Raw genomic sequence first — 13281 nt, forward strand, 5'->3', positions numbered from 1 at the left:
ATGGACTTTTCATGATTATTCTTAAGGAAGTGTCATTGAAAGGAATGTTCACTTTACTTAACTTTTTTATTTACCTGGCAATCTTAAAGTTGACCTCGTCGTCTTACTTTCAGGATATAACTTGGGTCTCCAGGTTTGGCTGTACAATAAAATATACTATTCCCAGGTTTGTCAAGTTGATGGTTTGTTGGAGGTCAAATAAAGTAGTTTTTTCACTAAATCTTCTGTATTCAAAAATTCGTAGAAACTAGTTCACAAGAAGCTTTTCAAAAGGTTCCACAAGAGACTTTTTTCCACCAACATATGTTGCTACTTTATACAACCATCTTTCCAGCACTCCATCATACAAGCACTCTTCCCACCAGATGCTAACAAGTAGCAGTACAGAGAAGACATCTGAGGCAAAGAAATTTAAATGATTTACATCATTGTCAAAGATGTTGTTTCGATTACCTGGTTTATAATTTAACATATTTTGGTAACACAGAGTTACAGATTTTAATACAAAAGCTTCAAAAATCATTCAACAGTTCAGTATAAAATAATACATTTTAGTTAACACAGTTTTGTACGAACTTTTTTACTTATAAATGAAATTACTGATACCCACTGCTATCAATGTCTGAAGAATATGTATCAGGCTTGACTGCATCACTTGGCACATTTGATTGGCAGTGGAAATTGGTGCTAAAGATAGATACACCTCTTGCTCAGTGTTCTTTATTACCTCGTGGCATATGGAATAGAAATTCATGGCTGCTATCTCTCGCTTACTCAGTCAGACAGTTCAGGCTGCACATAAACTGCTGTACCTCTTCTGTCACTACCTAAAATAGGAGTGAGCCGAGGTCATGGTGGTCTTCTGCAATGGCCATAGGGACTAAATTCAGGGGTTCATCATAGCTCTTTCGTCCAGCTCTATTCTGTAGCATTGTTTTGATGTGCTGGCATCACTGGATGAATTCCTCTGTTGATGCGACATGCTTTACCAGGAAAACTTTGTACATAGCTTCTGCACATCTTTTCATAAAATATGATATTTTGTGGAGTTCTGTCATATTCCAGTTCACAATGTGACGTAGGTCCAAAACATGCTACATGTAGGACTACATAATTTTCCCATGACACTGAACTCTGTTCATTTGTTGTTCTGCTAGGCAGACTGACTGCAAATGTTTTCTTCAGTTCAGCCTGGAATTTGTCTAAGCTATCAAGTTTCTCTTGGTTGTTCTCGAGCTACACCTGGACTGTATCTTCCACATAAAAGTACACATCTGGCAAACACATCATGTCATCCCTCCTGTTGTATTTGGTAACTCAGTCGAATCTTTTCAACCATTTCGTCAAGTCCTTACCAGCGTCCCTGGAAGACACTGATAGAGGCTTGATGTGCAGGTGACTTACTGCTGTTTTGGAATTCAGTGTACAGATCTTAGGAACAATGTACTGCTTGTATTCCGATTCCTATCCATGCATGCAATGGCTTTTACATCGCCTAGTTAGGGAGACAGTGATGTAGATGTTTTGAAATACCGGGTGTCTCCACCAAACAATGTCACATTGTAAACCACAATCATGTCGAAATCCAAACACAGGGTTGTCAGTGAAGTACACATTTACCATTGAAAGCACATTTATTATGGACACCACATACACACAGAACAGAGCTACCTCCTAAACAGACAGTGCTGCTACTCACACAAACACAAAATATTTGGGAACATGATAACATTACACACATAAGTAATTCTGAGACTCTTCTAGAAATCATAAATACTAAATAACAAATATTTGCTGGTGATTAGATTTGAACTGGTGACCCACAGCATAGCACACCACTCAGCAACACCAACTGCTACTCCACATTGCATGCAGGACAATGCAGCATTGTTATCAGTTTTGGTTTAATAAGACTGAGCTACAAACTCTTCTTTACCCAGCCTTAATCTGCCACCATTTAATCTATATCCTTTTACGCAAATGAACTATCATATGTGGAGCAAAGATGTGATTTATTTTTCTTAACCCAAATGAAGATGAATTTAACTACAGTTTCCACATCATCGTGACATACTCCTTTCTCCTAATAACGGCAGAATTTTCCATTTACTACCAGCACTAGGTTTTGATAAAGGCATGGTCAACATAAAGGGCTAGAATAAATCAATAATCATTATGTAGAATACAACAATGTAACCTCTCAATAAAAATTAATATGTTTCTTTATCACTAACATACTGCATATTCAACAACTACATCAATTAATAAATGTAATATAAATAAAAACCAAACCAATCATACTAAATATGGAATATGATTGTCTTTCATACCCACTCTACTGACTACACTTTTTCTTCAGAGATTTTCATATTGCCATATTACTGAAAGAGGCACTGAAATTATTTCCAATTCAATGAAGAGTTGAAAAAGCAGTGCTTGAATGGATCCCATTCAATTCAGTGAAGAGTTGGAAAAGTAGTGCTTGAGTGGATCCCACCACAATGAAAATACTTCTTTACTTTCTTTTAAAATCTCTTCACTTGCAAATCAATGTACTGATGCAATGCTACACAATAAGGGGACCACACCAAGGAGTGAATTACATAATATCCACATGCAATAAAGTGTCAAACAGAATATAACTTACGTATTAAATGTAGCAACTGAAGTATATAACTCATCTAAAAGTAAGGCTTTTGTTGCCTTTTACTGTAAACCAGATGCTAGGAAAAAACTGAAGCATTAGCAGGATTGATCTGCTGATTGTGTTTTGAGAAACATAGCTGCCAAAATGGGATATGCCGATTCCACATACATTGCCAACTGGATGGCAGTGACCTGTTCATTAGCAGCTTTGCACATTGACCTTACTTATTCAGCCACATTTGTACCTCAGTCTGCATACAAGAGAATAAAACAGGAAAAACTACTACTGTTACATTGGAGGTTTTGCTTGTTGCTTCTTCTGGAAGTGGCTTCTTCCTCACTTTTCATGACACCCTACAAGCTCACATGCCGTTTTTATTAGGGGCTTCATACAACATATTACATACGCTTCAGGTTTTTGTAATATAGTGCGTAATACATCATAGATTCCAACATTTATAAGGTACTTTCATATCTTAAATGGCACAAATTGATTGAAAGCACACTGGTGGGGAAAACTTAAGGGTGAAAGTAACTTTTGCATGATGTGTCACTGTCAAGTAATATAGCTCCATGAAACTTAGGCCATACATAGCAAGTACTGCTACAGTAGAGAAGGTAGCTGAAATAAACATGAAATGAGATGAGCAGAAATAACACTAATTCCAAGACAATAATTACACTGAATTCACCACAACTGGTGACAGTCCCCTGAGCATTCTAAAGGTGGGACATGGTTCTTAATACGGTGTGTGACCATCACGGATAGCGATGCTTGCTCTGCAGCATGCTCCGATGCTGGCCACAAAGTTCGTAAGGACTTCTTGCAGTAGTGTGTTCCATTCCTCCACTAGCACAGCTGACAATTGCTGAATGGTTGTTGGTGCACATGGAAGTGCTGAAATACATCTCTCCAACACATCCAACAGAGCTCAGTGGGGAAGGGGAAGGCCAGTCCATTCACCAAATATCCTCTTGTTCAAAGCCCATCTCCAGAAGCAGTTTCCGCATAGCCTGTTTGGCCAGCCTGTCTGCAAGTTCATTGCCTGGGATGCCGACGTGTCCTGGGGTCCAGACAAACACCAAGGAACGACTGGACCATTCCAGGGTATAGATGGACTCCGGGATGGTAACTACCAAAGGATGGCGATGGTGAGGGTACACCATTGAGGTGTACATGAATGGACCTCGAGGAGAGGTGGTAAAGGCAAGGGCTCCAGTTCAGTCAGAAGCGATCGCACATGAACTGCAGTCGTTAGCCCTGATCTGAGCCGCCTATGCAGGAGGTGAACCGTCGTGGTGGTGAAAACAAGACAGTAACTAGGATGGTCAGGAGAGCTATGAATGTGTGCAACGTAACTGGCGAGCAGTTGTGCAAATCGAATCTTCAATGGAGGGACTCCAGCTTCCACCAGTATGCTGGTCACCAGACTCGCCCTAAAAGCTCCTGTCACTAGGAAAACTCCACAATGGTGTAAAGGGTCGAGCAACCGCAATACTGAGGGCGCCGCCGAACCATAAATCACACTCCCGTAGTCAAGGCGGGATTGAACATGGGCTCTGTAGAGCTGCAGCAGCATGGAGCAATCTGCACCCCAGTAGGTGTTGCTCAGGCAGCGTAGGGCATTGAGGTGCTTCCAACACTTCCATTTAAGCTGACGAAAATGAGGAAACCAAGTCAAACGAGTGTCAAAAACCAGACCTAAGAATCGATGACAGTTAGTGGATCGTCATTAAGGGAAAGTTTTGGTTCTGGATGAATGGTACGATGCTGACAGAAATGCATGACACACATCTTCACGACTGAAAACTGGAAGCCATGGGCTAGATCCCAGGACTGCGCCCTGTGGATGCCTAGCTGTAGGTACCACTCAGCAACACCTGTACTGATGGAGCAGTACGAAATGCAGAAGTCGTCTGCATAGAGAGAATGTGAGACAGATGGCCCTACAGCTGCTGCTAGACCGTTAATGGCCACTAAAAATAGACATACACTCAATACAGAGCCCTGCGAGACTCCATTCTCCTGGATATGGGGGGAACTATGAGAGGCACCAAGTTGGACACGGAAAGTATGGAGTGACAGGAAATTTTGGATAAAAATCGGGAGCGGGCCTTGGAGACCCCACTCCTATAATCTGGCAAGGATATGATGTTGCCAGGTGGTGTCATACACATTTCGTAAATCAAAAGAGACGGCACCCAGGTGTTGGCATCTGGAAAAGCCTGTTCAGATGGCAGACTCGAGGGACACAAGATTGTCAGTGGTAGAAAGACCCTGACAGAAGCCGCTATGACATGGAGCCAGTAGGCCACGTGACTAACCACCGACATGCCATACGTTCCAGCAGCATGGAAAGAACATTGGTGAGGCTGATGGGCTAATAGCTATCCACATCAAGCGGATTTTTACTGGGTTTGAGCACTGGAATGATGGTGCTCTCCCGCCATTGCGATGAAAAGACGCCGTCGCACCAGATCCGGTTGAAGATGATGAGGAGATGTCACTTGTAGTCAGATGAGAGATGTTAAATCGTCTGACTGTGGATCCGATCTGGCCCAGGAGCTGTGTTGGGGCAATGTGCAAGGTCACTGACGAGCTCCCACTCTGTAAATGGGGCGTTATAAGATTCACTGTGGCATGTAGTGAAAGAGAGGACTTTCCCTTCCAGCCGCTGCTTAAGAGTGTGAAAGGCTGAGGGGTAATTCTCCGATGCAGAGGCTCAAGCATGGTGCTCAGCAAAGTGCTCGGCAATCACGTTTGCGTCAGTAGAGAACATGTCATTTATGTTAACACCGGGAACACCTGTTGGGGGTGTGGTACCCGAAAACACGTTTTATCTTTGCCCAGACTTGGGAAGGTGACGTATGGCACCCAATGGTCGAGACGTATCTCTCCCAATACTCCTGCTTCTGTCATCAGACAGGTTGGCAAACGCAAGCATGGAGCCGTTTAAAGGCTATGAAGTGCTCCAAGGAAGGGTGACCCACTGTAGAGCTCGCCAACGCTCCTGAATAGTTTCAGCGACTTTCGGTGACCACGAAGGGACTGCCTTTCCCGGGGGGGCACCCTAAAGAGCGAGGGATCACGCTTTCCGCCGCAGAAACGATTGTTGTAGTCACCTGCTCAACCATCACATCGACGTTACCACGTTGGGGAGATTCAACAGATGTGAAAGTTTCCCAGTCCGCCTTGTTTAATGCGCATCTGGGCATGCGTCCATGGGCCTGACACCGGGGCAGTGACAGGAAGCGGTCACTACCACACAGGTTGTCATGTGCTCTCCAGTGGACAAATGGGAGAAGTCCTGGGCTTCAAAATGATAAATCAATGGCCGAGTAACTGCCATGAGCCACACTTAAGTGTGTGGCGGCCCCAGTGTTTAAGAGGCAGAAGTCGAACTGAGACAGTAAAGTTTTGACATCTCTGCCTCAGCCAGTAAGCATGGTGCCACCCAACAAAGGGTTATGAGAGTTAAAATCTCCCAAAAGTAGGAAGGTTTAGGGAGTTGAGCAATCAGTGCAGCCAATGTGTTCTGGGGTACTGCACCATCTGGAGGAAGATATACATTGCAGACAGTTATTCCCCACATTGTCCTTATCCTAACAGCAGCAACTTCAAGAGGGGTTTGAAGGGGCACCGTTTCACTACCAAGTTTAGGACATAAACGCAAACTCCATCTGACACTCGATTATAGTCACTACGGTTCCTGTAATATCCCTTATAGCCACGGAGGGCAGGTGTCCGCATTGCTGGGAACCAGGTTTTCCTGGAGGGCAATGCAGAAAGCAGGTGTAAAGCTTAACAGCTGCCGTAGCTCAGCCAGGCGGTGGAAAAATTCGCCGCAATTCCACTGGAGGATGACGTTATCGTGAGACTGGGAAGACGTGGAACATTCAATGAGGCATTTTATGCCTCAGAGTCACCCGCTGCCACCGACTTTTTGCCTGAGTAGTCTATATCCATTGTCTCTGAAGGTCCGGCGAGATCTAAGTCCTCAGCAGATGCCATAATCTCCACCTCATCCTCAGACGCAGAACTTGTAGGGCTTCTTTGATTCAGTCTCCGGGACTAAGGAGGACCATGAAGCCCTATGACCAGCTACCTGTGGCTGCTTCAGCCACTAGCAGGTGTCCACTTTGCCACTGGTAGGAACCTGGGAAGGTTCCCGTACCCAAGGGACCCCTTCCTAGAGAGAGGAGCCGAAGAAGACTTATAATTCTCTGGCTCAGAAGTGGGGACTGATGTCCCCAACGGTTGGGTGGGTGGGTGGGTGGGGGTGGATGTGCTGCTCCCGAAGTAGGTGGTGCAGGAGCAACCGCGAGGGAAATGCCCCCACCATCAAGGGGCCAGATGTAGTCTTATGGCTCTGAGAGCTGACTGGAATTGGTGCAACAGATGGGGCTTTAACAGTAGTTATAGGAGCAGCATAAAATGTTGTCACACACACGGAATGGAGCCTTTCAAATTTCCTTTTAGCCTCAGTGTAGGTCAGTCAGTCCAGGGTCTTGTATTCCATTATTTTCCTTTCCTTCTCTAGGATCCTACAGCCCAGCGAGCAAGGGGAATGGTGCTCTCCGCAGTTGACACAGATGAAAGATGGGGCACACCGAATATCGGGATGGGACGAACAACCACAATCTCAACATATGAGGCTGGTGAAGTACAGTGGGAAGACCTATGGCCAAATGTCCAGCACTTAAAGCACTGCATCGGGGGAGGGATATATGGCTTGACATCACAATGATAGACCATCACCTTCACCTTCTCAGGTAATGTGTCACCCTCGAAAGCCAAGATGAAGGCACCGGTGGTAACCTGATTATCCCTTGGACCTGGTGGACGCGCCGGACGAAATGGACACCTCGTTGCTCTAAGTTGGCACACAGCTCGTCATCGGACCATAAAAGAAGATCCTTGGACCATATTTAAGCTCTTATGGGGTATGACAGTAACAGAAACATTCCCCAGTTTGTCACAAGCGAGTAATGCCCGTAACTTGGCAGAGGAGGCTGTTTTTATCAAGACTGACCCAGACCACATTTTGGACAAGCCCTCCACCTCCCCAAACTTGTCCTCTAAATGCTCTACAAAGAACTGAGGGTTCATGGACACACAGGATTCCACATCAGCTCACATACATACTAGGTACCAGGGAGAATAGGATTCGCTGCCATCATTAGCCTGGCATTCCTCCCATGGTGTGGCCTGGGAGGGGAATGATTTTGGGTCGTACTTCTGTGCATTGAATTGAGCCTGTGAAAGCTTAGAGACTGCTGGTGTTTGATCACCAGCAAAAGACGATGTACTCCGTTTCATCGCGTGTCATCAGTGTGGTCAGGGGGCTACAACCAACAGGGTACATGGCGGCCCCACCACAACGGACTAGCTACCGTGCTGGATATGAGGTGCAAGGAAGTCCATGGTCACTGTCAGTGCAGAAAGCGACAGTGCATAGTGCATGGTGGAAAATGCACCCAGGAAGGTGTCCTCGCCCCAGAGATGGAGAACGAGGGGGACTGCAATGTGACGATGAGAAAGTGGGCTAAAGATCTCAATGCAAGGTGGACACGATGCACCATGTAAGGCGCCCTTCCCCCCAATGGGCTCGCTCTTTGGGAAAATTTAGAAGATGGAGGTCAAACCCTATCGGGTAGCATCACATAAAGACCGAAACGTGAGACTCCTTTTAGTCACCTCTTACGACAGGCAGGAATACCTCGGGCCTATTCTAACCACCGGACCCACAGGGGGATTTCCCATTTGAGTTCCCAAAGCATCTACTTAACACTAGCATGTTGTTCGAACCTACGAGTAACATAGTAGTCCATCCCTGAACTACTTTGATGTCTTCCTTTTGTTTTCAACTCTTCCAGTGTTTCTCTACACCACAGATGCTTGTTCCTACCAAATCAGTGCATGCATTGAGACCACACTAGGTGCAACGCCATGCTGATATGTGGGCTCTTACTGCCAAATTCTTTGTAAATTCGAGTCCAATTTGTAATCTGTAATTGCCACAATAAGATCACATAATCTCTCAACCTGGGAAGTCTTGTATCTTTTCCTTCTCTAGGTGCTTCACCTTTTTTTGTCAGGCAGTGTATTTTCACTGCAGATAGAGGTTCAAACCATCTGTTCCAGATAATTTTTTAAGAAAGATGTTGTAAAACATTGTTTGTTATTTTACTTCACCTGTCACTTATAATTTTTTTTTTATCTCATTGTCTTTCCTGGTGAGAAGTTCTCAACTCCAGTTAGGTGGAAGCTCATTTCAGTGCCTGTCACTTCCATCATCTTTTGGCAGTCAAGGTGACTTCTGTGTCATCCTTACATAGTTGGTACTAGGAGTTGGCGTATCTGCTACCAGTGCCTTGGTGCAGCTGAGATGACAAAGAGGGTAGGATCTGTAACTGAGCATGCTGGAAATGACATCAGTCTTCCACGTATACCCTTGCAGCAGTACTAGGAGGGAATGGAGAGCACCCAAGCACAAAGTACACAGAGACAAAACAGTGCCATCTCCATACAAGAAGATGGTGCAAGTGGTGTTCTTGTAAACAGCACACTTTTTTTTCTGAGATATCATCAAGCTGCAGACCTGAGAACTTTGTATTACAGGTTTATAATTCTCCCTAAAACTTTTATGGAGTGGCTAAAATTTTCTTCAATTATTATGGCACACCTTGGGTACAGTGTGTTAACTGTAAGATGGCAGAGTTGTGAGGGGAGTGCGGGGAGAGGAGGAGGCAAGCGTTGACTGGCGAAGGGAGAGGAGCCGTTGGGGAGGGGACAAGGCGCGTCTACCAGCTGCAGTGCTGGCACTACAAATTGCGCGTCATGCTTACACAAAAGCAGACGAAAGGCTTGGAAGTAAAACTCGCTTTAAATGTTGTTCGTAAACAAAACTGAAATTGTCATGTACATTAAAATCTATATATGTCTACTATGCGCTCCCCCATGTAGTGACACCAACGACACTTTCTTCACGTAAGTCACCCTTCCTCTGCCAACATTTATTAAACGATATATTATTATCAATCCACGATTCATCAAGATAAAATATTTCTCTGTCTGCTTCCCTGAAGTTCTTCATGTCAACAATGAAACAAGATTGCCAGTGCACAATGTCTGGACGTTCTAACAACACATTCCTCTTGTTTTCCACCTTACGCCATATGAATCCCATAGACAAAAGTACTTTTCTCAGTGAGACAATGCTCCACTTCCAGCCTATTTTGTCGTGCAAAACTGGAAGCAGTGTTCGCAGGCTCGGCACAATCTTCCGCACTGAATAAAATTCCGCTATCATGTCGTGAATGACACGCTGGTTGAAATCATTGATCATTACTTCGATTTCTCCACTTCTTTTCCTAAGTTAAAAGAGAGAGAAAGATTTATAAGAAAATGCCTTCTGCACTGCATGTATTTTTTTGAATTTGGAAATGTACTGTAATATGAATGTGTTTCGAAATAATACAATAACCAGTGGTGTTTCCATACAAAGAAATACAGTAGCTAGGAAAAATGAAATATAAGGTAATTCGGACGAATTAGGGAGCTCCTTCAAAGTGATCGCGAACAAAAGATCTGAAATGGAAACTCAACTTTTCTTGCCAGGCATTTGTGGTGATATGCCAGGATGATTCTTGGAAAACTGTTTGAATCTTCCAATGCTATGCATGCTTTGTCCTGTGTATGTAGCAGCTCTCACTGAAGATTTGTAAATGGGGTGAAGCAATTTTTTCTGCTCCCTTTCGCAGCATTCAATCGCACGCAATATAATTTTGTGAGCATCGCTACGTAATACTGATTTACTTCTAACCGTAGGCCTACCAGTAGGGGTTGTTGGCGACTCCCAAGATGGGCCAGCAACTGCCTCTTCACTCATTTTGATAATGTTTAGCACAACTGCACAATAAAAACACGCAGAACAGTACAGTGCAAAGCAATAATGAAGCAGACGACAATGGCAACCTTGTACAACACAGTCAGCTACGTAATGTTGGCAGCAGTCGAAGCTGCGTGCCTACCGAAGCCTCCCGACATTTACCGACTTCTACCGATTCAGGACTAGGGAGAGGTCTGCCATCTAAACGTTTACACACTGTACATATGTGCCAGCGAACTGAAGTTCTATTTGAAGTTCTTAGTTCTGCCAATGAGTCCAAATGGAAACTACAACTTGTATCCTGCTTCACATGCTGACTCAATTCCTAGCTCAATTAACTTAAGATTCTTGTCTGGTGCTATAAATATACCACCTCCCAATTCATGGAGATTTTCGGCACTGTAGACAGAAAATTCATTAGGAAATCACACTTCAAGGACACAAAAGCACCTGGCAGAGGCCGTTGCTTTGATCAGTAAATGTATACAAGTGAAGAAAGGCAACTGTGCGTAAGAACTTTAATAATCTGGCTTTAAAAGTAACTTCCTTTAGTCTGTCCAAATATAAAGGATATGGTCATCTTTAGTAGATACGGAACTGATCTGATCCACTCTTGGGTGCAACACTACTTTCTGCCACATATAGTTTGGCACGACTGATATTTGCTCAGATCCATAATGGTTTTGATGCCTATGAACAGCTAGGCCAGTATGCTGGTTGGTAATGGTCAACAGTGACAATGACTGTGGAATACAAAGAACTTCTACAAATACTGAACCAGAAAAAAAGTGTTACCTAACTTAAAAGTGGTGACTCACCAAAACCACAGTCAATGTGAAATCTGGCAAATGATATAGACAACAAAAGCATGCTATGTTTGTTGTTCTTTCCGTGTCTCAGCCTAGTCACATTTATAGACACATTAATCAGTTGAAAATATAAAAATCAGTGCAGTGTTCTCCATCCACTTCTTTCGACATCCTACCAACTGTTTCAATGATTGGCTTAGAAAATTCATTTATGGAGCTATTCAAGAATGTTATGGTCTTACATCTTCATTCTAAAGACTGCAAAAGACCACTATCAGATGATGCATACCTGGAATAGAGGCATCTCCAATAGCATGAGGTTATCATGCAAGGAGTCCTATCATCTGGACTCACATTGGAAGCAACTGAGAAAATACCTTAATTTTTATCCACATCATGCGATAATTCATCATATGGACTTCTTAATATGACCACTGACAACAATTCTTTAGCAATTCACACAGTAAAGCTGAGTCAAAGTGTGAAATCCTCAGCAGTGCAGCTGAACACACATAACGTGACACATCCAGTCATGCACATTGTTCAAAAAGTCATTTTCCTGTACATAGGCCAATTCACCCTATTGGGCACCTATTTTAGAGCAACCCTTTCAGCAAATCTGTCTCATATCTGAATTATTCTGATGTAGTGGTTAATCAAGTGAAGTTTATCTCCTACTTCATATTAAACAGTGTCCATAATGCAGAACAACAAACACATCCGCTCAGTGTTTCAGAAGGAAAGGCCAGTATTATGGTAGAATGGCCATTTGAAGCACAGACGTTCACGCAGACATTTGTTAAATTTTGAATTCTTCTCACTAGATATTTTGATGGAATGAACAACGAGAAACAATTGCTCACTTAACCACCCAATATATTTCTGTTGAGTAATTTACTCAAGAGCACTGTTTTAACATTCACAGTTTACAAGCTTTTTTTATTATTTATATTTTAAACTGTCAGTCTTGGAAACAGCCTGTCAAATGTGTGTATGCTTAAAGTTTACAATCAACTTTAAATAATTCACAATAAAAGAACAAAAAGCAACTATCACCTTCAGTGTACTTTTCTACTCCCAGTACATGTCACAACACTCGTCTCGCTGCTTCACTATGCACCTTTATGAGGGTAGTAGTTATAATGATGCAACCTAACACTTTATCTCGCACAAAGCATCTCACTGATAAACAGAAAGTATCTGATATGAAATAGTAATAAACATAAGAAAATTGTTTGATGATGATAAAAATTTTCAAGCATTTACCTCAGGAACCATTAAATATACAGCATATGTTTATACAAACATTTTTGCTGCAAAGGACTATTTATGTTATCTCCTTGAAAATTTGTCTTCTCTCCTGATAAATGTGCCCTCTACTGTACTCATAAGATATAATTATACCTTCTATCTATATAATGGCGATGCCGCATTTCTCGACAATAGTGCACCACATGTCCCAGACATCCACAGTGGAAACATACTGGTTGGTTATCCTGGATCCTCTGGATGTCAGTCTTCCTTGGTGCCCAAACAGGTTTCTCATGTGGAATTGTAGGAACGTAACTCCACCTGGATCTAGACTTTTTTATCATTTTAAAGGGAAATGAAGGACAAGAAATTGGGTTCAATGTCTGTTCCACTTCCTCCCTTATGACCTCTTGAAGCGTCTTGGTTTTTTGCTCACCATGCAATCCAAGTGCCTTCTGAACTTCCTCTCTCACTATCTGGCAAAGAACACTTGTGAAATCAGTTGCTTCCTCCATCACAGACATCGATACAAAGTTTGGAAGCCGTTCAAACTTTTTGTGTGTAATTCTTTTTGGATGCATTGTCTTGATATACTGGGACCATTTTATGAAGTCGTCTGCTGTCGAAATCTCCTTCAGGATTACGGCTTGATACATGTCCTCAGCAACACTCTTTATGAAATG

The 13281-nt window shown here is 43.1% G+C and overlaps 1 protein-coding gene across 1 annotated transcript in view; it reads right to left on the minus strand.

The window, feature by feature from the left end:
* Window positions 1–13281, minus strand: part of LOC126471163 (uncharacterized) — a 253999-nt gene that overhangs the window by 207969 nt on the left and 32749 nt on the right. The window contains 12 exon segments of the mRNA XM_050099266.1: window positions 75–139; window positions 249–510; window positions 601–687; window positions 2075–2153; window positions 2235–2252; window positions 9624–10020; window positions 10968–11041; window positions 11132–11310; window positions 11357–11439; window positions 11637–11712; window positions 12130–12229; window positions 12468–12529. Coding sequence (XP_049955223.1) covers window positions 75–139; window positions 249–510; window positions 601–687; window positions 2075–2153; window positions 2235–2252; window positions 9624–10020; window positions 10968–11041; window positions 11132–11310; window positions 11357–11439; window positions 11637–11712; window positions 12130–12229; window positions 12468–12529 — 1482 coding nt within the window.

The sequence above is a fragment of the Schistocerca serialis genome, chromosome 3 (genome assembly GCF_023864345.2).
Source record: "Schistocerca serialis cubense isolate TAMUIC-IGC-003099 chromosome 3, iqSchSeri2.2, whole genome shotgun sequence".
NCBI lineage: Eukaryota > Metazoa > Arthropoda > Insecta > Orthoptera > Acrididae > Schistocerca > Schistocerca serialis.